Here is a 27,107-nt window from a genome sequence, read left to right as displayed (position 1 = left end):
GCACTGAAAAATAGACAGCTTTAATAACGGAATGCTGATATGAAGAGCAGGGAAAGGCAGTGTGTTCTAACCATTTAGGGAAAAGATGGGTAAGTTGTTACTAAGAAGCCGTGCTGCATTTTTTTTCCCTGCCATGTTCTTCATATGAAGGAATATGGAGATGAACTTTTAAATGCCAGATAATTGTCTACGGCTTCCATCTCTAGGGCAAACGTTTAGTTAGGGATTATTTTGCTATTGCCCTTACTAAAGCCTCAGAGGACTCACACTTACATAAAAAGTCAGATCTCTGAGCAAGAGTGCAGTGGATAGAGTCATGTGGGACCCAGATACTTCTTGGTCCCATTTCACAACTATTTTGGACTCTGCTGGTCAGCTTTTCATTGCCCTAATGAATGCCAGAGGTGAATCAGCTTGAAAAGAGAAAAGCTTATTTGGGCCCATGGTCGCATTATTAGCCCCTGTTTGCTGCCTGTTGCTCTGAGTCTTTGGTTCAGCAGCATGTCATGGTGGAAGTGAGTGGAAGAGCAAACTGCTTTCACAGTGGTCAGGAAGAAGAGAGATGTTGGGCATGTCCTAGCATCTTCCAGCTGGGTTTCATTTTTTTCAACCTTTAAGAGGTTCTGGCCCTTCTGACTGCAGGGAGATCAAATCATCAACACATGGGCCTTTCCAGACACTTACTCAAGCCCTCCTGCCTTTTGAAAGACAGGGCTTTACACAGCCCAGCCCGCTCCTATGTAGCTAACCTTGACCTTCTGATCCTCTGTCTTCACTTCCTGAATGTTGACGACTACAGGCGTGTGCCACCATGGCCAGTTGATACAGCACTGGCAATTGAACCCTGGACTTTGTACCTGCTGGGCAAGTACTCTGCCCACTGAGTTACATCCCTAGCCCCAGACACCAACTTTCTTATGAGTGAGGCTGGGAGTAGGGGTCATCAGGGCCTATGTCACCTTCCTGGGCAAAGTCCCAATGTAACTCGTCAGTCCCTTCTCTTATCCTTTTCATCTGGGTGTCCAGTCATGTTCCAATATTCCATTCCAGTTATGTCAAGCTGCCTCCCACATCTGCCATGGTTTTAAACATGATTCTTCCATCCACCTTTCTAACCAGGGAAGTTAATTCATCTGTTACGAACTCCTTCCAATGTGACCTCTAGAAAATTATTGTACCCTAAACAAAGCCATTCTCCTTTCCTATATAGCACCCACAGCCTGCTTCAGTTGTGGAACTAAGTGGGCTGGCAGGATTGGTTTGTAATTTCAGCTCCACATGGTGTCCCACAGAGGACAAGGACTTTGTTTTAGACATTTCTACTCTCCATCCCAAGGCTTTACAACAGTAGGAATATTGACTTTTTAGGGCAGAAAATTCTTTTTAAAAATATTGTTACATTTTTCTTTATTCTGTGTGTGGGACAAAGTGTACAGGAATCAGTTCTCCCTTTCTACGATGTGAGTCCCTAAGATCGAACAGGTTATCAGGCTTGATAGCAAGAACTTTTACCAGCTAACTTCCTGGTCCACAAAAAAGCAGTACAGATCTCTAGTGTGAAAATGTAGAAAAATGTCCTCAGACATGGCTAATGTCTTGGGGGTGTGGCATATTACACACACACACACACACACACACACACACACACACACACACGAGACAGAGAGACAGAGACAGAGACAGACACAGAGACACAGATAGAGAGGGAGAGGTTCCTGGTTGGAACCACTACCCCAGCTCTAGACAGCCTGATCCTAGGTACTTAATGAATATTTGCTGAGCTAACAAAGCAATGCTCGAATTAATGAATACAAATCTAAGCGAATCAAGTGCACAATGGTAAATAAACAAACCCAACATCTTATTTTAGCCTCTCTGCATCCATCAAATCGAACTTGAAGTCTTTATTGCAGCCACAGAGGCTCTTCAAGGGCGGACTCAGCCTTTATCAGGGTTTTGCTCTTGCTCTTGACCTCTGGGCTCTTTCCTGTTCTCTTGCTTTGTCTGCCTTTCCTGTCACTCAAATTCCATGCTTCCTTCAGGACAAAGGACTAACTTCTTGCAAGCGCCTTCTGCCACTTGCTGGCATTCATTTGGGAATGAACACATGTGCATGTGTATTGCTTTGGGTCTTAGGATTATTGATTAGTGTTTTGTTTCGTAAACATACATACAGACTTTCTTCTTAACTGAAAAATAGCTCCTCGGCAGGAGGGTTCGCTCCTTCCAAGCTTTTCTTCCCCTTACCACTGCTGGGAGCTGGAAGAACAGATGTTTGCCATTGCTTGAAGCACACACTGCTTTAAGGAACTAGCAGATGTGTTCAATCTGTGATCTGCGTTGAAGAGGCAAAGGGATAACTCCTTAATAACTTGTAGTTTTTAGAATAAATTCAGTCAAACAGATATGAATAGAAAGAGTTTGCAAATGTTTTAGGATTTCTGTGAGAAGGCATGGACTACACTCCTAATAAGAAATACAGAAATGCATGCCTTTTCTTTTTCCTTTTTTTTTCAATTCTGTTTGTGCTTAAACTCCACTCAGGATCTTTTCTACAGTGGCAAAACAGTATTAGAAACTGGGTGTGATAGTACATGTCTGTAATACCAGTACTTGGAGGGAGGAGGATCAGGAGTTTAAGGCCAGCCTGGGTTATATGAGACCCTATTAAAAAAAAAAAAAAAAAAAAAAAACCAAACTAAATAGCCACCACCACCACCACAACAAACTGTGGTATCATCAGGCTAAACAAGAAATATCACATGTGGAATCCAGGTTGAAATAAAAACCTGAAGGTGGAGGGGACTGTCTGAAGAAGAGGAAGAGCATGGTGGGGGCAGAGGACAGGAGCAGGTGAATCGGATCAAATTACATTCCACAAGTGTATGCAAAATGTCACAGTGAGACACGTTATTAATTAGCAATTAATATATGCTAATGCAATGTCTTGGAAACAAATACTGCCAGCCTTCCTGGTTTCTTTCTCAGCTCCACTCAGGCTTCCAACTGGCTCCAGATCTGTGGGTTTCCAAGTACCGCAACTGTATGCTTTCTAGGACCCAAAGCAAGTTCCTTTCTGTCCCCATGGGTTGCTCCTATTGTGGTTTGAAAGGTTCCTGTAGGCTCATGTGGTCCTCAGCTGTTGAGGCTGGCTTGGAGATTGTGAGATCGTAAGGAGGAGAAGTCCTGCTGGTAAGAGTGAGTCTCTGGGGACAGGCTTTGGGGTTTCATAGCCTAACACCACTTCCTGCTCAATGGTGGCAGGCGCAGGTGCCTTCCCTCCTTGATGGAGGATATGTGTCTCCTCCTAAAGTGTGAGTCAGACAAACCCTTCTTTCCTCAAGCTGCTTCTTGTCAGGCATTTGGTTACAGCAAGTCACTAACCCCTTCGTCTTATCGATCCCTTTCAGGTGTTCTCAAGCTGGAGGCTCAATCTTTACGGCATGCTCACGTGACTGAAGACTAGTGACGTCTTTTGTTTTTTCATTTAAAATAATTGTATTTGTTATGTGCATCCGTGGTGTGTGTTTGTGTATGTGCATGTCACAGTGAGCATGTGAAGGGCAGAGGATAACTACATAGAGTTGGTTCTCTCTATCCATCTTTCTTTAAAAAAAAAAAAAATGTGTGCATATGGGTGTTTTGCCTGCATGTATGTTGGTGTCTCATATGCACGTCTGGTGCTTGCAGAAGCCAGAAGAGGGCATCAGGATCTCCCCACCCCCCGTAACTGGAGTTCCAAATGGTTGTGGACCACCATGTAGGCAGGGACTCCAAGCAAGGTCCTCTTCAAGAACAGCCAGTCCTCTTAACTCTCCATCTCTTACATTACCATCTCTCCACTCTATCAGCCTTTGCCCATTGAGTCATCCTCCCAGCCCACTTTCCTTGTTTTTGTGTCAATAGATAATCAAAATCGAGTTCTCTCTGATCTCCTCTTGCTCTGTCTCGTGCATTAGTTGTTGTACACGCTTTCTTGAGTTACCAGTGCCTAGTTCTGAAGGCGGTAGAAGAGTCAATAGTCCAATCTGGAATTCCAGGTTTCTTTCACTGCTTTTCCATGCCACACTTTCCTTCAGAGCCTAAGTTCTCACCATTGCACTGACATGTGAGCATGAGACAGGCCTACCAGCTGTACCATAGCCTGGATAGGGGTCCTGTAGTCTTTTTCCAATTACAGAGTGAAGGTCTTACATAGCTGGAGTTTTCTCCCCAGGTCCCACCAAGCCCCAGCAGTCTGACAGCCCACTTATAAAATAAACACACAGACACATATTATTTAAACTGTTTGGTCTAATGGCTCAAGCTTCTTGCTAGTTGTTCTTATATCTTAAATTAACCCATTTCTATAAGTCTATAAGTTGCCACGTGGCTTGTGGCTTACTGGTATCTTATATTTTGCTTGTCATGGCAGTGTCTGGCAGTGTCTCTCTGCCTCAGCCTTCCACTTCCCAGAATTCTCCTCTCTCCTTGTCCTGCCTTATACTTCCTGCCTTGCTACTGGCCAATCAGCGTCTTATTTATTAACCAATCAGAGCAACACTTTGATACTCTGGTACTTTAGGTATGTGATAAACTGTGTCTTTGACTATTTTCTTCTTTTAAAGTTGCAGGACCCAATAACAACTTAGTTGGTATCTAGTAAATATGCTGAATAAGGGAACTGATTCCTAGAAGTCAATGGGAGGTACACTTGGGTCTCCCAGTTTTAAAGGTATCAGTTACAGATACCTTATAGCTAAGGCCCAGAAGTGGCCTGCAGTGGTACTGTAGGAAGGTAGCCCTGGACACCACAGTATACTGTTTCTGCTGTTACTGAGCCCTGTGAGCCACATGTGTGCCATCATAGGACAACTTTGCCAAGTTGCTGTTTCCTTACCATTTATGTGGATTCCAGGGATTGGACCCAGGTCATCAGGTTTGTGCGGCAAACACTTTTACTTGGTGAGCCATCTTGCTACCCTCTTCTCCAATTCTCCTTTTCATCTGCTTTGTATGTCACAGCGTCATGTTCACCTACCTTCTAATCCTGTAGGTTCGAAACCACAGATGAGAGAAGAGCTGGGCAAATCCTCTCAACAAAGACACATTTTCAAATTTTCCAACCTTGATGTGAGCACTCACTCAACAGGACAATGCTTTAAATGACAATGACCATGAGAACACAAATGCCTAGTTCGCTTTAAAGTCTTTATTATCCTGAATATAAAAGACAGAAGTCCTCTAGGATATAACAGAGTTTGTTTTTTTTTTCAAATGTGGAAACATTATTTTTTTTTTTACAAGTGAAAAAATAAATACCTCTTGGAATAAAGGCTTATATGCTAATATGTGCCATAAAAAAGTAGAGTTTTAATATCTGACAAAATGTCTGTGCAAAGAAACAAATGCATAAACACATTACTGCTACATTAAGGCAATATGAAACATAGACTCAGAAATCTCAGTAAAGTGACAGTGTAGGTTTCTAGCTTTCACTTAGCTAGTATTGCACCCGATGAGGTCAGCTAGGTTTCCTGACACCCTAGAAAACCCCCTAGCTCACTAGCTTCCAAAATGCCCAAGTGGGGGTGGAAATACAATTGAGAACATGGGAACAGAACAAACTAACCCCACCTCTGAAAGATGCAGGGCAGGGGCAACACACTGACTACAGAAGCATTGACAAGAAACATGAACAAAGCGAAAGCAAATGCACACACAAAGGAGACACTAGCTAGAGACCTATGATAAGGCTGTAGAAGTTTGATCTTCAGGCAAGGCGACACCCATGGGTGCAGCTGGAGTGAGTGCTTAGGGGACACGAAGAACCACCTGAGCACACCAGGAGCCTCTCTGGCACTCTTGCCCTGTCTGTCTGTCTGTCTGTCTGTGAACTTTCCTTTCCAATCTCCAAATATTCCAACAGCTCCAAAGCCTAGGGAGTGCTTGACTATGCCATGGAAGTCATTTAACCAAACTGGTAACATTTTATCACCGAAAGGCATGGGGTTAGGGGGTGGGAAAAGGACTAAGAAGTCACCCACATTGAGTTACTTGTTTCCTCTCAGACACACTGGTTTCAATCTGACAACATGTTAACCCTTGAGAAGTCACAGGACTGCTTTTCAATCTGCTAGCTTTCCAGTCATTCTTGAATGAGTTATAAAGACAGAAATGACATTATAACAAGGACCATTTCTTTAAGGAAAAAATTCCTATTAAAAATGTTCAGCGCTCCATGACCATAGAAAAAGAACCAGGGAAATTTTAAAACTCTTATAAAATCTGCTGCCTTGGGAGAAGTTAAGGAGACGTATGACATCATTTCCTAAAAGGTACCCACTGTTGGGCTATGGTACCACATAACTGACAAAGACTATTTTATCTACTCCTTTACTCGATCATTAAAAAAACCCAAAGTCCAAGAAGGAATGTGTCTATGTCCCAGAGCTCTTCCTGGTTGCTGCTGGGGCTGATGCGTCTACTCACAGAAGAGGAATGGCTGTATTCTTGCTTCTCTTTTCTTCTTCGTGTCTGAAAATGTCTCATGGCAGATGGGCATTGACAGTGAGACAGTTCCTCACTAGGTTCTTATTCTTATAGTTTATAATACTGCAGCTCCTGGGGACCTGGCCTGTCCAGTAAGCGCAGGACTCGTTAGATGACTGTGAGATTGAGGAGACTGGTATGGGTTGGCAGGTAGACATGTTGGACATGCTCCACACGTGATCTGCAGACTGGACACAACTGGAAAAGAAGCCAACATTGGTTAGAATGTTTGCGGGACCTGGGTCTGGGAGCTCAGCCTTGGTACCCACCACACTCAGATTTCTAGATAAGCTGCCATTGCGAGTTCTAGGCTATCAATTGCTCTGTAACAGGTTGAATGTTTACACTTTATAAGGATTAAAAATGAGTGTTATGAAAAGACAATTTCTGCTGAAGAAATTACATTTTCTGGCCAACTGTGTGTACATGTGTATGTGTGTTTTGCTCAGAGACCAGTGGTCAGCCTCATGCATTATTTCTCAGATGCTTTCTGCCTCTTTTTGGAGACAGGGTCTCTCACTGGCATGGAGAACACTGATTACGATAGGCTGGCTGGAAGATGATCCCCAGGGGTCCTTCCTGTCTCCACCTCCCAAGCACTAGGATTAAGACTTCAGGTCCCAGTGCCTTGCAGTGCAGACAGTTTATTGGCTTAGCCAACTCCCCAACCCTTCGGTTAATTTCAGCTTTCCTTCCTGCATGCTGGAGCCATATATACAGGAGGAGGTCACTGCTCCTCTGACTACCATACTAGAGATGTGTCTTAGATAGGCCTTGGCTCAGCTATTTTGAGGTCAACATCAGTGGGCAGATGCCCTACGGTCAAGGGTAACAGGTCTCTGGTGGCTTCTTGGCCAGCACACACCCTTCACTGGCCATAAGGGAAGATAGGCACAGGGTCAGAATACATGGGCAGGAACAGATAAGCCCAGGACTTGGAGGAGGAACCCCTCTCTGAAGCAGCACTGGCTCCTGAGCTCACTGTCCAATCTTAACAGTAGCTCTGCAACTGTAGCGTGTAAGGACTAGATGACATGCAGGGCTAAATTTATGTATACACACAGTGACATTTATTAGAAACTTCTGAGAAGTGAAACTAAGTATAAAATTTATGGCAAGAAGAAATGTAAGGTGCAAGAAAGGAAACCTGCTATATATGAGTTGCTTTTATTTATTTATTCATTCATTCATTCATTTATTTATTTATTTATTTATTTATTTATTTATTTATTTATTTATGTATGTATGAAAGTTAGTTTGACTTGCTAGCAGATAACAGCCAATAGAAGAGATCCCTAAAAGTATGAGCAGTAATAAAAGGAAATTAATGGGCTGGTGAGATGGCTCAGTGTGTAAGGATGCTCACAACCACAACCAAGTCTAGCAAACTGAGTTTGACTTCTGGCACCACATGGTAGAAGGAAAGTATTGACTCCTGTATACTGTCCTCTGACCTCCACATGTGCACTGTCACACACACACACACACACACACACACACACACACACACACACGCACATGCACACACACACACACACACACACACGAATAAATGTAAGTACAGAAAAAAAGATAATCACAAATAGAGTAAATAAGTCACTGGTAACAATAATGTCTGTATTCTTTAACTAGAATTTTAGGCAATAATACAGACATTCCTACTATGTGGTATCAGAACGCAAGAGGCCATGTAAAATGGAAGAGGTAGGCCTGGATTCTAGTTCTTGCTTTAGCTCCGAGATGCGTTAATTTCGTCAGTCTGGACCTCATTTCCGAAACCATGTGGTGACAAGAGTGTGCTGATCCCCGTGTTTATAAGGGGCACAATGACTTAAGTCACTGAACACGAAGACCTTCCCAGGTGGAGATGGCTGCTTCCCACTCCATGTAGTGTGTGCACACCTATTAGACCCTTCTTAATGGACAGGAGGGCTAAGGGAGCCCTTACCTGCAGCTGGGCTGCACAGCTCTCGCAGCACACAGTGTGGCCACAGGGGCAGAAGGTGGAGTTGATCTCCTCCTCGCAGCACACCATGCACAGCATGGCTTCCTTCAGCTTGCGCAGTTTCTCCTGGAGCACTCTGGTCTGCTGGCAGCTGAGACCCTCACAGCTGCTGCAGCTCATGCTGCTGTCGGGGGACTTGAGAGGTGAGCTGGGGGAGCTCTGGTCACTTCGTGAGACAAGGTCCACAACACCGGCGTTGTACAGAGCCCTCCTGGCGTGGTCATATACCTCCTTGGATGTTCTTTTGATATCAAAGACATACTTCTTGCCAAGGTTAATGTTCTCATTGAGAAAGAGAGATGCCAAGTGGCCCTTCAAGTCACGACTATACTGCATCATAACGGCACTGGTGACGGTGTCACACCTGAAGGTAAGCGTGAACATCTGATTGAATATTGAAAAGCCTAGGAAGCTTCAGAACTCAGACTATCAGATACTGTGATCAATAAAAACAGTGTATCAACCGACATTTAGTGCTTTGCCTTCTATCCTGTCATTATCATTAATCTATCTTCTATTAATCTATTTATGAATTATCTACTATCATCCATCTTCTATCTATCCAGCATCCATCTATCTGCCTACTTATTTATTTGCTTTTAGAGATTATGTAGGTCCTAGAACTCTCCACGTAGAGCAGGATGACCTTGAACTCATAAAGATCCACTTTCCTCTGTCTCTGAGTGCTGTAACTAAAGGCATGTGCCGCCACACCCAGCTTTTTTTTCCTCCCTTGAGACAAACAAGGTCTCATATGACCCAGGCCGGTCTTGACCGATGTTGCCAAGGATGACCTGGAGCTTCATGATCCTCCTGCCTCCACCTCCTGAGTGCTGCTGGGATTGCAGACATGCACACCATGTCCAGTGCATGTGGTGCTTCATGCATGTTAGGCAAGCACTGTGTGGACTGAGATACATGCCTTACCACGGTAGTTAACATTCTTGTGTGCATGTCTAAGCCCTTTCCATTTTATATGCTCAGTAGCTCAATGGCTCCACCTCAGGGGTCTCCAAGTACCTCCAAAGAAGCAGCTGTAAATATGGAGATGGGTCTCCACAGCTCCCCCAGGCTGTGAGCTGCCATCCAGCAGTTTGTGGAAGCAAAGGGACATTTGCTCTTTGAAGTTTGGGCTTTTACATTAAACATGTCTACAAATTTTCTGTTCTGCTCCATAGTCTATTTTAACATAACAAAATGTTATGTTAAATGCTTCCTACATTTTTCTCTTTAATTTTTTCTAAGTATGAGCCTAATCACAACTCAGCTTGAAAGTACCCTCTAGAATGTAGTTTTAAAATCCTCACTGTGGCCAGGTGTAGTAGTGCACACCAGCAACCCTAGAAGTCAGGAAGCCAAGACTGGAGGACTACAGTTGGGTTTGAGGCTAGCCTGAGGTATGTCGGGAATTTCAGGCTGGCTTTGGATACACAGTGAGATTTTGCCTTCAAAAACACCAAGTAAAATGAAATTCAACTTAAAAAGTATCCCATTGGGTTCAATCCTCAGCTCAAAAAAAAAAAAGTATCCCGAGTGTGTAAGGTGTGAGGGCTTAGGACAGGGACGTGCTCAGCAGGGAAAGACCTGTGCCGCTGTTCTGGGAAAGGACACAGCCATGGCAGAACAGGCCCGAGGACTGGGGTTATGCTGGGAGGCGGTGGTGAAGGAGATAAAGTGAGAGAGCTGAGCAGGAGACTAATGAGGTGCAGGTACACGCGTTCTGTGCTGATGAGGCCCTACAAGCATCACAAAAGGCGGCTCAGGGTGGCCACTCTCTCATTCTGTACAACTGTACAAGACTCTCGGGCTCAGGGCGAGGAGAAATCACAGCAACCTGCCAGCCACCCAAAGGGGTGACCTAAGCTCAGGAAAGCATGGTGGTACGTGCCTGTAGAACGCGTGCGTTTCCGTGATGGCTCGGTAGAGCCCACTGGCTGCCCTGGTGCTGATCATTTTAAATAGGAGCACGATGCTGTTCCCAGACTCCTTGGTGACGGTCAAGTAGACATTCTTTCCTGACTGGGTGGCCATTTGCACCACAGGGTAAGCTATCCTGAAAGGCAGGAGGAGAAAAGTGAGCAAGCACAGAAGGGATAGCTCAGCAAGGAGTTGACATGCCCTTGTAGGCTGCCCGTGATCCGGCAGTGAACCAGACACTCAGCCTGGGATGTTCTGTGATGATTCTAACTAGTTATGCTGATGAAGGACAAGCAGTTGACTCATGGGAACAAGTGTTGGAGTGCCCTCGGTGTGTGTGTGCGTGTATGTGTGTGTGTGTGTGCGCGTGTATGTGGTGTGTGTGTGTGTGTGTGTGTGTGTGTGTGTGTGTGTGTTTATGTAGAACCAGATACAGGTATTTATGGCCTGAGACACTATGAAAAATAGTAAGTCTGCCACACTAGTGTACTTTAAGTTAGCATTTAAGAAATAATTCAATAGTTAAGGCTTGAATGCAATTAATAAATAAATTAAAAAATGAATCACTTCATTGATAGAGGTGTCTAGTGAATTTCTATCCATTTTGTATTTTCAGAAAAAAGAAACAGATGATAAATATGCTTATGATTGTGTGTGTGTATGTGTGTGTGTGTGTATGTGTGTGTGTGTGTGTGTGTGTGTGTGTGTGTGTGTGTGTATGTGTGTGTGTGTATTGAAGATTCGGATTACCTGTTCATCGGACTAAAGTCATCTTTACAAACTGAGATGCCTTCCGGTCCAACCCCAATGAGGAGTTTCTGTCCTTCACTGTCTCTCACAGCATGCCACTCTACGCCGTAATGCTCCATGGCTGATACGACCTGCAGAACCTGGTACTCTGCAGAAGCCTGGCTGATGCCCTCCAGCTCCTTATGCTTTGCAACAATGCTGTGGAGCATCCAAAGGTGCCAAGTTAGACAGGTCAGTTCATGCATTCCTTAAAACTTGTAACTCACTAGTGAATTATAGGGATGTGGTCATTTATGGATCACGAAAGCAGCAAATGGCATATCACTATTTTATTTACTGTGAAATACTTCTAAGACACTGTTGGAATCACAACTATGGGGCCAGTGAGATGGCTCATTGGGTAAAGGTGCTTGCTCAAAGCTTGAGTTTGAACTCTGGGACACATAAGATGGAAGGAAAGAACTCACTCTCACCAGCTTTCTCTCTCTCTCTCTCTCTCTCTCTCACACACACACACACACACACACACACACACACATATAAACGTATTCTTTAAAAAAAGATCTCAACAAATATCAAGAACCCATCATTTGGGAATATTGGTAAACTGAAAGGACTATGGAAAAATCACTGAACATACACACTAGACAAATGCATAGGCTAGATCCCCTCATATATTTATCTACATAGACTTTACAAGCTTCCTGATAGGCTAGCAGCACAGGGGACTGAACTGAAGAAAACATAGATCTATATCCCCTGCTGTGGCAAGGCTGTGGTGTGGTCCTTGGTGATCTGGTCTCCCAGTGTAGCCTTCCCTTGAGTATGGTCTGGGTTAATGACCAGCTTCTAATGAACAGAAAATGGAAGATCATTGCCTGGCATGGAGCTGTCTTCTGAGATGGAGTCATGAAGATCTGATTTCTTTCCTGGCTCTTCTCTCTTGCTCTTGGATTATTCACATTGGGTGATCCAGCTACCACACCATGAAAGGGCCCCGATGTCAGGTGGCAAGAGAAAGAGGCTGATCAAGAAGCTACAGGAGTCACCTGGACCCAGAGGCCTCCCTCAGCTGGGCTTTTAGATGAAACTGACCTCTGGGGCTTGCTCTGCCCTCAAGCCACAGCTGTGTCCCTGCCCATGCATTCTCAGATAATGTCTGTTGGTTTAAGCTGAGTTTGGGGTTAGCTTGTTACACAGGAAGAGGTAACTGAGTCGGCCTAAGTTAGGCCTCAGGCTGTAATTCTTGCTGGGATGAAGCAAACACCAATAAACATGCTGGACTTTTATTGTAGATTTACAGATTTAAAAGGTCAGGCACTTTGGAGATCCTTGTTATTTATGGAATTTCATAGAAGGGCATTTGTCTGCGTGGACTGTTTTGTGTTGGTAAGCGTCTCAAATAAAAGGCACATGAATCTTCTGAAAATGACTGGTTAGACCTGGCAGTGGCCTGTGCTCTGCCTCACAAATTCCAAGACAACACCGTAAGTTTCCTGATTCTTATCAAGTCGGTGGCTGTGAACACTCACGCTAGCCAGAGTGCACGGCTAGCCTGGGCAGCGGCCTCACCTGTTCAGGGTAGCGCTGGAGAGTTCCTTCTCACACAGGTCTTCGTAGTTGTACTTGGCTGTGTTTTGGTTGTAGTCTCCGAATTTGGTCTGGGCCAGGAGGGCACTAAGCTCCACTGCCTGCTCTGGGGAGCACTGGAGGTGGCCTGCCAAGAGGGATTCTTTAATGTGCAAGAAAAAGATATGCCTGCAATAGAAGGAGAGAATGACTGAGGCTTGCTTGGGATAACAGTATCTGAGCCAGCCTTCTGGGCTGGGGTGTGGCTAAGGGAAAGAATGCCCAACGCTGTAAAAAAAAAAAACAACAACAACAATAAAAAAACAAGCTACACTAGCTTTGCAATTTCACACTCAAGGACTTTCTTTTTTAAGCAAAGAGAGCAAGTATAGAGGGAGGGCTCAGCAGATAAGGGAGCTTGCAGCCAGGGCCACGGACCTGGGTTCTATGTCCTCGGCCCATACAACGGCAGGAGACTCCCCATGAATTGTCTTCTGAATTCTATGATACAGCATGGCAAGCTCCCTCTTCAAATCAGTAAATAAAATGTCATAAAAATTTAAATAATAGAAACAGACCAAGTTAGCATTAGAATGTGTTAAAGGCAATTTAAGAGTCAATTTTTGTTGTTGTTTTGTTTTGTTTTATTGAGACAGGGAATCAAACAGTTCAAGCTGGCCTCAAACTTGCTATGTAGCTGAGGCTGGCATTCATCTCTGGGTCCTCTTGCCTCTGAAGATTATACACACAACCAACTCCTCTACTCAGCTGGAAAACCTATCTTGTAGTAAATTTTGATCTTCAGAGACAGTAATTCTCAGAATCCTACTTCAATGCCCACCTGCCAGAGACTTTACCAGCCAGATGATCTTCAGCAGGTCAAAGACTATGGACAGAGGACAACCTCAGGTGTCATCCTCAGAAATACCATTCACCTCTGGCAGAGTCTCACTGGCCTTGAGTGACCTACTGGGCTAGCCTGGTTGGTGAGTGTATGCTTGGCATTTTTTAATGGGTTGCAGGGATTGAATTCAGGTCCTCATGCTTGCCAGACAAGCAGTTCTCACTGAGCCTTCCTCCAGCCCCTGTCTCAGAGCTCTTCAGACCAAGGTCCATTCTTACCATCTATCTGGGCCTCCTTGGTCCTACTCACAGCCTAAGAGTGACCAGAGTTTCTGAGACCTGGTGACCCCGCTTCCCTCTAGATTCTGCATCCCACCATCCAAGCTGCTTGCTATCATTGCTCCCAGTAAAAACACTCTATCTTTTTGCTCAAAGTCCTTCACAGGGATGCCCGATGGTGCCTGAAACCCAGGCTTCTCCACTGGTCACCTCCAGTCACCACTCCTGTCTCTGTGCTATGCATGGGGACCACCTACTACTTGGATGATTCAGCCTTGCAGCAACCTGTCCTAATGGCCTCCTCTCCTGTCCTCTAACTTGGTCACTTTTTAATCTACCTTGCATATAGACCATCTACTTCTGGATTATGTTATGTAACAAGTTACAACTTTGAGTTTCTTTAGCTAGCTGTACCTGGGCTGTCTTAATTGCTTCTAACATCAGAGAGCTCCATAAATGCATGTAAAACACCATGTATCTGTTATTTTATATTCCAATTTTGCTCTGTTTGAGCCTACACTAAGTACACGCAATATTAAATTCTACATTTACTACAAGGTACGCATGGCACAGAAATTCCTGGGAAACTCCAGATATTGTTTTTATTGTCCCAAATCCTGAAGAGGTTACCTGAGTCACCACAGAGGATAGGCTATACAGTTTGTCTCTGGCATATGTGAAGTTTTAACTTTCTTTGATGATGTGTGGTAGCTACTTGCAGGTGCTGGGAAGGCACAATCATGAATTCTGGCCATTGGTGAGGCCCCAGACCCTGAGTAAGCTCAGCTCCTCACTTTCCGGGCCTTCACTTTTGTACCATGCCTGAGTTTGCCTTTCAAGGGACCAGCATGAGAAAGGTAAAAGGCGAGGCTGTGGTAAGGACCTCACATGCTCAGGCTGACAAGAGCCATCCCTCTTCCTTAACGAAGAACTAGTCACTTGAGTCTTTTGCACATTCAGTAATGATAAATGATAAGTGATGAGACAGCCTTAAACGTTTCAGTTCTTCCTAAGATTCATGAGAGCACTCAAAGAGAACAGACACCGCTTTAATTAACCCAGACATCTGGTAGTCTTCAAAGTATTGCTTCCATACTGCTGAACTGAGAAAGGGGCCTGCTGGGGCCAAGGAATTACCACAGGGGAAAAACTGCTTTAAAAATAGCTATACAGCAAGCTGGTGTGGTAGCCCACACCTTTAATCCCAACACTCTGGAAGCAGAAGCAGGCAGATTTCTGTGAGTTTAGGCCAGCCTGGTCTACACAGTGAGACTACCTTCTCAAAAGGAAAAAAAAAAAAAGAATAAGACGCTATCTGAGGGTACAAGTCTACATTGTCACAAAACCCTGCTCTAGCTCACAGGGAAAATGGACTTTTAAAGTACCTCTGCCTGTTCAAGCTTAGGGTATGTTTTCAGGAGCCTCCAGTCCAAATCTACGCTTATACTCAAGAAGAAACCATGTGCCAAAAGATTTTAAGATTAGCACCACAAACTGAGCCTTCACAATTTAATTACTGTGAATGTAAAGGTCTCTTTTGACTTATTTTCCTAGCATAAAGTTTGAAACTGCTTCCTGCTTTATTAAACAGTACGGAGAGCTGCCAAAGACGACTTTTCAAATTTATTCAATTTCTTTTTCCAAATTCTCTACGCCTACTTCTGGAGGGACAGCCGCCAAAAGCAGAGCAAAGGAACGGCATGGCAACCCAACGTAAACAGGTGGCCAGAAGCCTAGAGCAATGTCATCCTTCCCCAGGAGAGGGTGAGAACTGGAACAATGGCCTGGGGGCGGGGCACACTGGTGTGCTCCAGCCAGGAGGCTGAACTGTGCTCAGAGCCCAGCAGGCACAAGGGCTCCTCCTCTCTGTCTCTGCAGACTTCTTCCTGCAGGCTGCCCTTTTCATGGCTTTACAGCCACCTTTCATTTCAAGTCAATACAGATTTGTCACACACTGCCTCTGTGCCCCGCCCCACAATGGGGTTATGGGATGGACACATCTGTCTGATAGTTGTTTTTTTTAGATGGAACATACAGTCTTTGGAGGAAAGGAACGTATCTCGTATCTCACTCATCAAAACAACTCCAACCACAGATGGACTTCTGGGTGTCTAGGGCCCAGGCACCAGGGAGCAGGGGTGACCAATGTCACCAGGCCTGATGAGCTATCACAAGACTTATCGGTGTGCTCTTTCCAAGAGGGAGGGTGGCAGTGTTCAAAAACACGTTTCCGAAAGAGAATTCAGTGAGGGCTCGGGATTTGTGTGGCTTTGACTTAGGATTGATTCTTAGTTTCTCACCTTAACTATCTGCCATATAACTATTTTTTTTTTTAATGAAAGGGGTGAAAGGTTACAAATAATATGAAACAAACAGATGTAGTCAAAGAAGTCAGGCCTGTAGAGAATAATTTTTAAAAGTATATCTTACAAGTGGATAATCTATCTATCTAGTTCCATATATATTACAACATGGAATCACACACAAAAGGCTTTGAAAAATACCTACTTTGTTTTAGCAAATGTCTATGAATACAGCCTATGGACATAAGCTCATACTATGTTTTCTGTGTATACCTAGGGTTTTACTTGGAAATTAATTTTTAAAGTTTTAACCAGTTACAAAGAACATGGCTATTTCCAATATAGCCATACCGTGGGCCCCAGGGTGCATTATTCTAGCCAAGTCAGAAATTTGTATCATAGATACAAATGGATTCACACATGCTATAATAATAGGGTGAGGGTCTGGAGAGATGCCTCAATGGTTAAGAGCACCAGCAGCTCTTTCAGAGGACTGGGGTTCAATTCTCAGCATCTACATGGTGGCTAACAGCTATCTATAACTCCAGTTCCAGTGGATCTGAAGCCATCTTATAGCCTGTGGGCAATGGCACTCATGTGGTGCACAGATATAGACATGTAGGCAAAACACCCATACACAAAGTAAAAATAAAATTTTTTAAATTGGGCAAAATTTGAGATGTCAAATTTCAATTTTGAAAAGGAAGCAAAATCTCTTAAAAATTGCATTTATTTATTCACTTATTGTGTATGTTTGGGTGAGCGCCACAGTACATTTTTGGAGGTCAAAGGGCAAATTGTGGGAGTCAATTCTTTCCTTCCACCATATGGGTCTCAGGGACTGACCTCATATCAGGTTGGTGACAGGTATCTTTATCCTAAACCCATACCAGGTTGGTGGCAGGCATCTTTATCCTAAGCCCACACCAGGTTGGTGGCAGGCATCTTTATCCTAAACCCATACCAGCTTGGTGGCAGGCATCTTTATCAACTGTGCCATCATGATGGTCATGAAGCACTTACTCTTAATATATTTTTGCTTCAAAATTCTTCAATAATTTCTCTTTTAAAAATCCACACCTTTTCAGGGGCCAGAGAGATGGCTCAGCAGTTAAGAGTTCTTGTTGTTCTTGCAGAGGACAAGGGTTTGGTTCTGTGGGCACCAAGCATGCATGTGATGCACATACATGTAGGCAAACACTCATACACATAAAATTAAACATTAAAAATTTTTAATTAAAAAACTAAAATCCATGCCTTTTTATAGTGTGAATAACAGGAACCATTTATCTTGTTGGACGAGGTGTATCTCTGAGGGCGTGGGCTTTGAGGTTTCAAAAGCCTACGCCATCATCCAGTTAGAACACTCTCTCTGTTTCTCTGTCTCTCTCTCTCTCTCTCTCTTTGTCTCCTGCTTGTGGACCAGGATATAAGTTCTTAGCTACTGCTCTAACACCATGCCTGCCTGCTCACTGCCACGATGGAGATGGAATTGTGGTGATCCCAAACTTTCTTTAATAAGTTACCTTGGTTGTGGTGTTTTGTCACAGCACAGAAGGCAATAAGACAGTTACTGTTGGGCACAACCTCCTAGTAATCTTGCCAGTTACACCATTTTGAAGAACTTTTGACAACAAATGTAAGATAACTAGATTCAGCCTCATATTCCAAAGGCAAGTAATGAACCCAACATGTCTTTAGAATGGCTAACTAGTTATTTTCAAAAACCCAGTTGTCAACAACTGAACCATAATTTCCCCTGAAGTGCATGCATGTGAAGTATTGTCTGGACTACCATTCACATCAGGCAGACCCCATTACAATCAAACATTCCATCTCTGTCCAATGAGTCACTTACCTGCACAGGTTTATTTTAAACCAAACCCTGACTGCCAAGTTATATTTAAAAATGACCAAAACCAGAAATTGCTATGAGAGTTTTTTGTTTCAAATCTTGTAACATTCTCATAAAATCAGTTGAGGATAGAATATAGACCTATATGTAAATGTTAACATCATACTGGCTTGAGAACCAAACCAAAGAGTACCTTTATGACTAGGGAGTAGACAAGGCTTTTCAGAACATAGTGAATCGATTCCAGAAAAAAAAAAAAAAAGAATAAATTAGACCTCACCAAAATTAAAAACTCCTACTCACCAAAAGGCATGAGGAAAACAGGCAAACCACAGGGGGAACATATATTTATAAAACTCAGATTTCACAATGAACTGGTATCTAGGATACATAAAGAATGTGGACAGCTCAGGAGTGAAGGCAAACGATCAAAATGGGTGACTTGGACATTTCACCAAAGGAGATGCAGGAAAGGCCAATAAGCACAAGGAAATCTGACAGACATCATTAATCATCAGAGAAATGCAAATTAAAACCACAACACTCCACCACCATGTATCCACCAGAAGGCTGGCAGGGATGTGGAGACACTCGGTTGTCTTACATTCTTTGGGAGAGGAGGGGTTCGGAACAGTACGCATGCTGTGGGAAATGTCTGGCAGAAACTTCCACAACTAAACAGTCATACCACGACCCGGCTATTGTAGGCTCGAGTATTTACTCAGGGAAAATGAAAACACATGTGTCTACAAGAAAAGAAGAAACAAAAGCTTGTATTAGATGTTCATAGCAGCTTTATTCATGGAAACAGGCACTCATCAGTAGGACTGGATCAACGACAGTACGGAATGCTATCCAGGAGTAGAAAGAAACAGAGCAGGCTGGTATTTAACTCTGAGTGCTGACCTAGAATGTTCGAGGCTCTGTTCAACCCCCAGCAAATAACAAAGCAAAAAAAAAAAAAAGAAAGAAAGAAAACAGAACAAAGAACTAAAGAAAACTCCATAGATACATGCAGAGTGAATGGGCCTCAACAAAATTTATGATGGATAAAAGAAGGCAGACATGAAGCAGAACCTAATGGATGGTTCCCCTTGCAGCAAGCTGAACAGGCACAACGAATCTAGAGTGGAGACCACAGTGCTGACAGTGCCGTCAGTAGGTAAAGGTGGGCAGTGTGGGCTGAGTGCAGAAAGATGAGGACTTCTAAGATGATGGATGACGCTCCTGTTCTTCATCTCGGCTGAGGTGTTGTTTAAACATGTACCCACTGAGTCTCATTAAGAGATATAATTAGGATTTATGTTTTATCCTATGTAAATTTTAGCTAAAGAAAAAGAACCAAATGCAAGCAGTAAGTTCTACTTAATGATAAGTACACTATAGTATTTATAAGGAAGGGTACTTATACATGACCTGTTGAAAAGTGTATGAAAAAAAAAAACCAGTTGATGGATGGTTGGAGGGGCTGATAAATGATTAACTATATAATAAAGTAGGCACATTAAACTTAATAGTAGGATCTAGGGAGCCTATATGGGTGTTCATGATAAAAACCCTCACCTTTCTTCCATGTTTGAAATTTTTGGGAGGTTCAGAATGCCAGTGTATTAATAGCTCCAGCTATATCAAATCATCAGGCCTACCTCGTGGAGGGCTTACAGTTGAGAAACCTGTCAGGGGCAGATAATTATCATAGAGCTATTAAGTCAGGTCCCTCCCTGGGCTTAAGGGGATCTTTTTCAAGCCCCAAATGGAACCACTCTGAAAGATGTTCCTCCTTGAACCTTAAAGCAGTTCAGGACTGTCACAGCCTGGAGAGCTCACAGCCTGTGCCAGGAGAATACTGGAACTAAAGAATGTCCTCACCCATGGCAATAGGTGCCTGTGTGGGCAAGCTGTCAATCTCTGGCCTCTGCATGCACATGCATGGATATGTGCACCTGCACACTCACACAATACACACATCATATGCATAAAACATGCTCCCATTCACAAAATGAACACATGAAATACCATTTTTTAAAAATGCTTTTTGAATACTTCATTTAGAGGTACAGGCTAAAAGTGCCCAAATGAGAGTTCCTTGTCTAAAATTAAACACTACACAGCCATGCAAATACCCCTTAGTTTTGGCAAAAACAAAAACAGAAAAACAAAAAAAACCTTTAGGATTCAGAAATTCAACTTATAATTTCTTTGGAAATAATGTATATGTATACTTTACTTTTTTTGTTTGTTTGTTTGTTTAACTTTCCTGGCAAGTAAAAACAGATAAGGGAGTAGAGGAAAGAAAGGAGACAGGAAAAGGTAGGGATGGGAGAGGGAGGCTGATTCTGCCATCCCATACACAGTATGAAGAACATAAATAAACCTTTCTAATAGATATAAGAGCCTTCACTATAGACACACACTGGCTATAGCTGTGACATCGTGTAGAATGCACTCACTCTTAATCACACAGAGGTAAATTATGTAAGCAGCCTTTACCATCACTGACAATGTTAAAAAGGACTTTGAACATGATTTACAGACCCTGGCTAGGGACAGTCTGTCTGGTCCTGAATTGGTTTGAAATCACCACATCTCATTTGCTTTGAGTTTATCTGTGGCTTTGGCTCTGTGAGCTTTTTTAGGTTTTGTTTTGAGATTTCATTTATTATTATTTTTTATTTTATGTGCATGAGTATTTTGTCTTCATTTATGTATGTATGCATACCACATGCATATCTGGTGCCCTCAGAGACAGAAGAGGGAGTTGGATTCCTGGAAATTGAGCTATAGGTGGTTGTGAGCCACCATGTGGATGCTGGGAGTCAAACTGGATCCTTTGCAAAGGCAACCAGTGTTCAAACCACTGAGCCATGTCCAGCTCCACATCTGTAAATTCTTAATTTATTGCTTAACAAGATAGTTACACAGTGTACGCTTGAAAAATTCTGAGGATACATTACTGATCAATTTTGATGGAATTTGCATTATTGGAGTAATTAAAAATGAACAGAAGTTGCTGTAATGTAACAAGTACGTTTATGCTCTAAAAAAAAGATAGGCGATATCTTGGGAGAATTCAGTCTCCCAGACTGTGCATTCTAGAAAGAAGTGACATGTTGAGGTCAGGAATCAGGGAGGGATTTAATCCTTGCTGCCTTAACTCAGAAATCTTTGTTTTGTTTCGTTTTTGCTTTTGGTTTTTCAAGACAGGGTTTCTCTGTAGCTTTGGAGGCTGTTCTGGAACTCGCTTTGTAGACCAGGCTGGCCTCGAACTCACAGAGATCCACCTGCCTCTGCCTCCCGAGTGCTGGGATTACAGGCGTGTGCCACCACCGCCGCCCGGCATAACTCAGAATCTTGAGGAAATGTCATGTCCAAGACTACAGCATTTCTCTGAACATTCAGTTCAACATTCATGGCACTTTTGTACTGGGGCTATTTTCTAGGAGGAAAAACAATACAGATGTTGGTTAACCTTAACTGGACTATTCTGAATGGAAACCACAGAGCTCTGAAACTGTGGCCAAGCCAGGAGAAACATAAAGGCCCTGCCAGCAGGGGCTAGTATAATCACCACTGTGGGAATGAACCATGAGCTTCCCTCAGCTCCAGTTTTGAAAATGCTGGCAGAATTCACTGTGAAGGACTGAGAGCCCCTGAAAGGCAGGAGTTTCTGCTAAGATGATCATTATTTCAGATTTACTTCCAGAGCACATGAATCTGTTTCCCTTTTCATTTCAATCCACAGCATGGCAAACATCTGCTTAAAATACCTGTTGTCTCCATCTAAATCATGCCAGCCAGCCGTGCAAGACTCTCCTTCTAGTCAGGCCTCCCATTCAAGAACAAACAGAATAATCTCAGGAGGGTCACCAAATCTAAAATTAAGCCTAAAACCAGATTAGCCTGATCTACCTATCTAAGATAGCATTTGAACCAAGCCTGCTTCAGAGAAATGGCTTCTTCCTGGATCCCAGTGTCCCCCAGTGCCACCAAGGCCTTCCTGCCTGCACCCCTCTTGGCAGTCTGCCTGGTCCAATGCTAAGTAGTATATTAATAGCCTGTTTACATTAAACTTGCGCTTCTACGAGCACACTGCTTAGTGATCCACACAGGGCAACTCTGCCCAGTTATTTCCTATTAATGAAGTGTCCAGATTCCCTTAGCCCCTCAGTACACTAAACGCACTCTCATGGCTTACCTCAGTAAAGCCATCTCTTAAAACTGAATTGCCAAAGCTGTGTTCACTCACTATACAAAAACTATCTACAGTAGAATCATAGTTTTTAATGTATTATTTTATAACAAACCACAGGACATCAAAAAGTTTGTCAACAGGCTTTTTTTTTTCTTTTTGCTAATACTACATGAAAGAAAAAAATAGTTTTGTTCTTTAGTATTATGATAAAAAAAATCAATAATTGTAGGCAGCTGGAGAGAAGGCTCAGCAGTTAAGAGAACATGCTGCTCTTTCAGAGGACCCAAGTTTGAGTCCCAGCACTTACATGGTGGGTCACAGCCTTGTGTAATTCCAGTCTCAGGGGAGCCAATGCCCATTTCTACCTCCTCAAGCACCAAATGGTGCACAGGTGCACATGCAAGCAAAACCCATACACTTAAATAATTTAAAAAATATTAGATTAGACCTAGCACAACTTTTGACATCCTAATTAAAGGGTACAAATGCAAATTAGATATTACTTTTTGAAGATATTGAAACAGGCTGGCCATCAACCTTGGGCGTTTTCTTAAACGTTTTCTATTTTGGATAACTCTACAAAGCTATGCAAAATTCACCAACATAATAAAAGCACTCAAAGGCTTGTACTACACTACCCTCCCAGTCCCTGCTTTCTCTATCCCCAGCTGTGGCTTTGGGTAGGTTAGGCAAGCACAAAACCACTGTTCTCAGCTGTCATTTTACCTCTTATGTTGACACAGGGTTTCACTAAGTTCCCCAGACTAGACTCGAACCTTTACTGTAGCCCAGGCACAACAGAACAGAATCAGGGATTTTAGACCTGCTACTGGGACCAGCTCACACTCACCATTCTATGGGATTTCTAAAAGGAATGAAAATCAATTGAAATTACCTAGTTGAACTAGGAAGGTACATACTTTGAGTGCCATTAGCTATAAATCCCAAGAGTCAAAGACAACTGAGTCAATAATGTAAAAAACCCAATGTAGGCAATTTGAGTCAAGTACTAATTCATAAACATCTCTTTCTTACATGAATAAAGTAGATTTGATAATAGGTATTGGCCCAATTACAGGAGCACGTGTGTAGGTAGAGACCATCTCATAGTCCATCATAAAGCATGAACACATAATCAGTGTATATTTATTATGCCATTATCCTTCCACGATTTAAACGAAATATTTGCTTTTCCAAGTTTCGGCTGATTTCAAAACTAAATTTGTGTCACTGGAATTGGGTTGCACCTGGAAGCCCTGAAATCACTGCAGTACCACAATACAACTGCTGCCAAAAAATAAAATTAAAAAAAGGCCAATGCTGTGTCATATATTTTTTCTTTTCCTGAACTGAGGAAACTTTCGCAAATCAGATTTAAAAAAAAGATGTGGGCCAGGGAGATGGCTCAGAGGGTAAGATGTTTGCTGCTGAGCCTGACAGCTGGAGTGTAATCTCTAGGGCCCACTGAGTGGAAGGAGAGAACCAATTCCTAAAAGCTGTGCTGTCACCTCCACAGGCACACAAGTGTGTATGCATGCACAGGCGTGCACTCCAGAGCACACACATACAGATACAGAGTAAAAGTTTAAAAAAATGACACAGCTTCTTGTGACTAACAGAGACAGCTCAGCACCTATGAGCATGCCTTTACATGAATAGTGTAAGGTATTTTCAGAAACACTAAAAAGTCATCATGTCAGTGTCCTTCATAAATGAAATCTCTCTCAACCTTTAAAGTGCCACGGCAAGGCAAAGGAGCTATTTCAAATCCAAACGGTGGTACTTTAAAATGTTTCCACCGTTTGTTTGGTAAATAAAAAAAAACAGAGCACGTTAAAATCTCCCTGAGGATCCTGTTCCCTGATTCTGAGTAATCTACAGAATTGCATTTTTCACATGCATGGCACTTTTCCAAGCCACAGGAGTATGGAAAACATCAGTGCTGGGACCCAAAGTTTGCTGTGCTTTCAAAAGCAATCGTTTCCTTTTTTTCAAGATGCCACTGTAGGTCTCTTGCATTTCAGTAATAAATATTAAACATCACTTTGCTATTTTGGTTTATCTTTGAGAAAAGCATTGGTCAGTCCAGAGGGAAACACTATGTTTTTTTGTTTTGTTTTGTTTTGTTTTGTTTTGTTGTTGTTGTTGTTTTGTCGTTTGAAGAAGGAGACCACATGCTTCAGTTGTCTACCATGGCTGGTGGCCCTTATTCTAATGCGGAGGGAAAAACATCTAATGCCCAACGATCATATTTAATATATCTGTGGGCTGGAATTCAGTTACAGTGGCCTTCAAAGAGTCCTTTTATTAAGTTTTCATGAAACTTAAAAAAGTTTTAAAATCTGCAGGAGGCCAGACAGAGCACTCACGCTACACACTGTAATTTGACACTAGGCTGAAGACTGACCAAGTTTAAGTAACCCAAGAGGAACTGTTTCCTGCTTTCGGTTAGAACAGTCGACAATGACCTGTAGTAACACTGCTGAGGCGGGGTTACTAGCGGGCAGTAGATGTTGCTTTCAGGAAGTTGGTGTCTGGGGTTTTCTTTTACTTTTTCTTTTGTAAGAAGTCAACCCTGCTCTCCCATTAATAGTATAGAGACCAGAAAAACCAAAACAAGAGTTGGAAAACTCATCCAGGCCAACTGTGTTTTACAAAACAAATTTAAGTTTTTCCTGAACTTCCCTCAGCACGAAGTCAGATTTGTCTGGGAACATCTCTGGAAGGCATGATAGCCCCTTCTAAGTGGAACCAGAGGTATACTTGGCATTGGTTCATTTCCACCTCACTTTACCTTGTCTGCTCCTGTAAGATGAGATGGGGCTCCACAAAGAACTTGACTCTCAGTTTGAGCCGGTAAGGTGCCAGCCCGTCCATCTGCTGGGAGATCCGGTTTCTCAGATTCAGCCATAAGCTTTCACCTTTGCTGCCGGTGAACTGCAGTCCAAAATAATCAACTTCTATGATCCCCAATCGCCGACACACCTGAAAACAAAAACAAAGGTGTCAGGTATAAGCAATGCAAACTCAAGGGCTGCAACTGAGAGAAGGGCAGCCACCTACTTGGACCTTGTTATAATTCCAGTTCTACCTTGTAAAGATTCCAGTGGTAGAATCGGAAAACAACGTTTTAAGGTACTAGCAATGCCAAAACCCAGTGCTCAAAGATATTCGGCCTTGCTTGAATATTTCTAGGGTCTGGCCAATTGCATAGGGAAAGGAGTACCCCAAAACAGACTTCCTAAAAAGCTGAGAAGGAAAAATCCAAGGGTATTTTATTTCTTACTCCAATCGCTGGAATCCCCTCCACCAGCACCATCTGCACAGCTGATTTGGCAGCTTATTATCTGGACAGTTTTAACCATCTGGATTCCAAAAACACAAACACATTGGGGAAGCATGCCACAAGTGTCAGCTAAGCCTTACAAGAGGCTTTCCAATCAGCTCAGGTCTACAGGTCCGGAAGGCACAGTGTTTCAAGGGGATCAAATGTGTCTGCCATATCCACCATGCAAATACTGCTCAGAGCCTTAGTCACACTAAAGAAAACACACGTGTAAAGACCCCAAGCAGGAGACTGCCAGAACCGTTCCCTGCAAATTACCTAGGATACTCAGGAGCTCCAGTAAGCCCCGAGTGTCAGGTGAACTCTCCTTCTGAGAAGTGGCTTGAGACCTGGGCCCACCTGGTCAGCTAGGGAACCCCGGAGCCCGCGACTGCCTGCAGCCACCTCATGTCGGGACGTGGGTGGCGCTGCCGGGCTTTGCGAGGACCCCACGGGCGGCATCACGCACACACCTGCGGCAGGTGTGCCGGGCCACCTTCTTTAGAGAAAAGTACTGGGGTAAGGTGCAGGGTGGCAGCTCCCGGCAGTGTCCTGGTTCCCAGGCCCGGGATCCCCCCACTATGGGCGTCCTCTTCTGCCCCCCACCCCCGCCGCCCGCGGGGAGGAGGCAGGAGCCTGGCGTCCGGGGCACGCTCCACGGGCCGCTGCTGCAACATCGCCCGGCTCCTGAGGACCGAAGCCCCCAAGCTTCCCGGAGACAAGCGGGGATCCCCTTTCCGATCGTCGCCCTCACCTGGTTGAGACAGTCCTCGCCGTTGGCTTTTGCCTCCACCTCCACCTCCATCAGCACTGCGTCCGGCCTCGTCACATAGCACAGCATGGCTGGGGCCGCCGCCACCGCCGCCACGGCCGCTTCTTCTCGGGTGTACACCGGGGCTGTCGCCTCACTGCAATCGCTCTAAGTCGGCTCCGGGCTCCGTGAGGAAGGTGAAGCTGTGCGGCCGCCTGCTCTGCACCCCACGCAGCCCTCCGGCTCGCGTCCCCGCCACCCCCGCGACAGCCAGCTCCTGGGTGCTCCACGGCCGCGCCGCTCGGACAGCCCGACTGCTTGCGCCGCGACAGGCACGCGTCTTTTATAGAGGCCCCGCCCCCTCCGGCGCCGGCCTCCGCCAATCACGGCGCAGTTGCCCCTCCTCCCCAGTCCCTCCAGCCAATAGGCAGCTCCGATAGTCTGCAGCCCCGCCTCCCGGCACCGCCTGTAGAGCTGCGGGAGGTGGGAGCCCCCACCCCCACCCCTGTACCGTCACGGCCTCTGCCGCTGGGCGACGCTCCTCCTTGCCCGCTGTCGCCTGCAGCTCCAAGGGACGCCTTTCTGCCCCGCTTTAGAGGACCATGATCAAACGCTCCCGCGATGCCACTGTTCTCACTGAGGGTTGTACCACGCACAATTTGAGCAGAAAAGTTTTTGCAGTTGACCAATAATAAGCTGGGTAGCTTGATCTAATAGCACCATTTTCACATTAACGCGTGCCAAGGGTTTTTAATGCGTGGGTTCTGCTAAACCGAAACATCTGATA

The 27,107-nt window shown here is 44.1% G+C and overlaps 1 protein-coding gene across 1 annotated transcript; it reads right to left on the bottom strand.

Annotated features, from left to right (window-relative positions):
- Nucleotides 1-5,176: 5,176 nt before the first annotated feature.
- On the bottom strand, nucleotides 5,177-26,636 carry LOC118584790 (myosin regulatory light chain interacting protein). Its single transcript, XM_036189072.1, has 7 exons — nucleotides 26,324-26,636; nucleotides 25,039-25,229; nucleotides 12,776-12,961; nucleotides 11,204-11,401; nucleotides 10,425-10,589; nucleotides 8,480-8,900; nucleotides 5,177-6,729 (listed from the first exon to the last, which is right to left on the bottom strand). Exons 1-7 carry the CDS (start codon nucleotides 26,408-26,410, stop codon nucleotides 6,640-6,642), a joined length of 1,338 nt encoding a protein of 445 aa, XP_036044965.1. The 5' UTR covers nucleotides 26,411-26,636; the 3' UTR covers nucleotides 5,177-6,639.
- Nucleotides 26,637-27,107: the final 471 nt, after the last annotated feature.

Source organism: Onychomys torridus, chromosome 5, assembly GCF_903995425.1.
Source record: "Onychomys torridus chromosome 5, mOncTor1.1, whole genome shotgun sequence".
Lineage (NCBI taxonomy): Eukaryota > Metazoa > Chordata > Mammalia > Rodentia > Cricetidae > Onychomys > Onychomys torridus.
The sequence above is the reverse complement of the archived record's forward strand: the minus strand, read 5'-3'. Positions and strand labels throughout refer to the sequence as shown.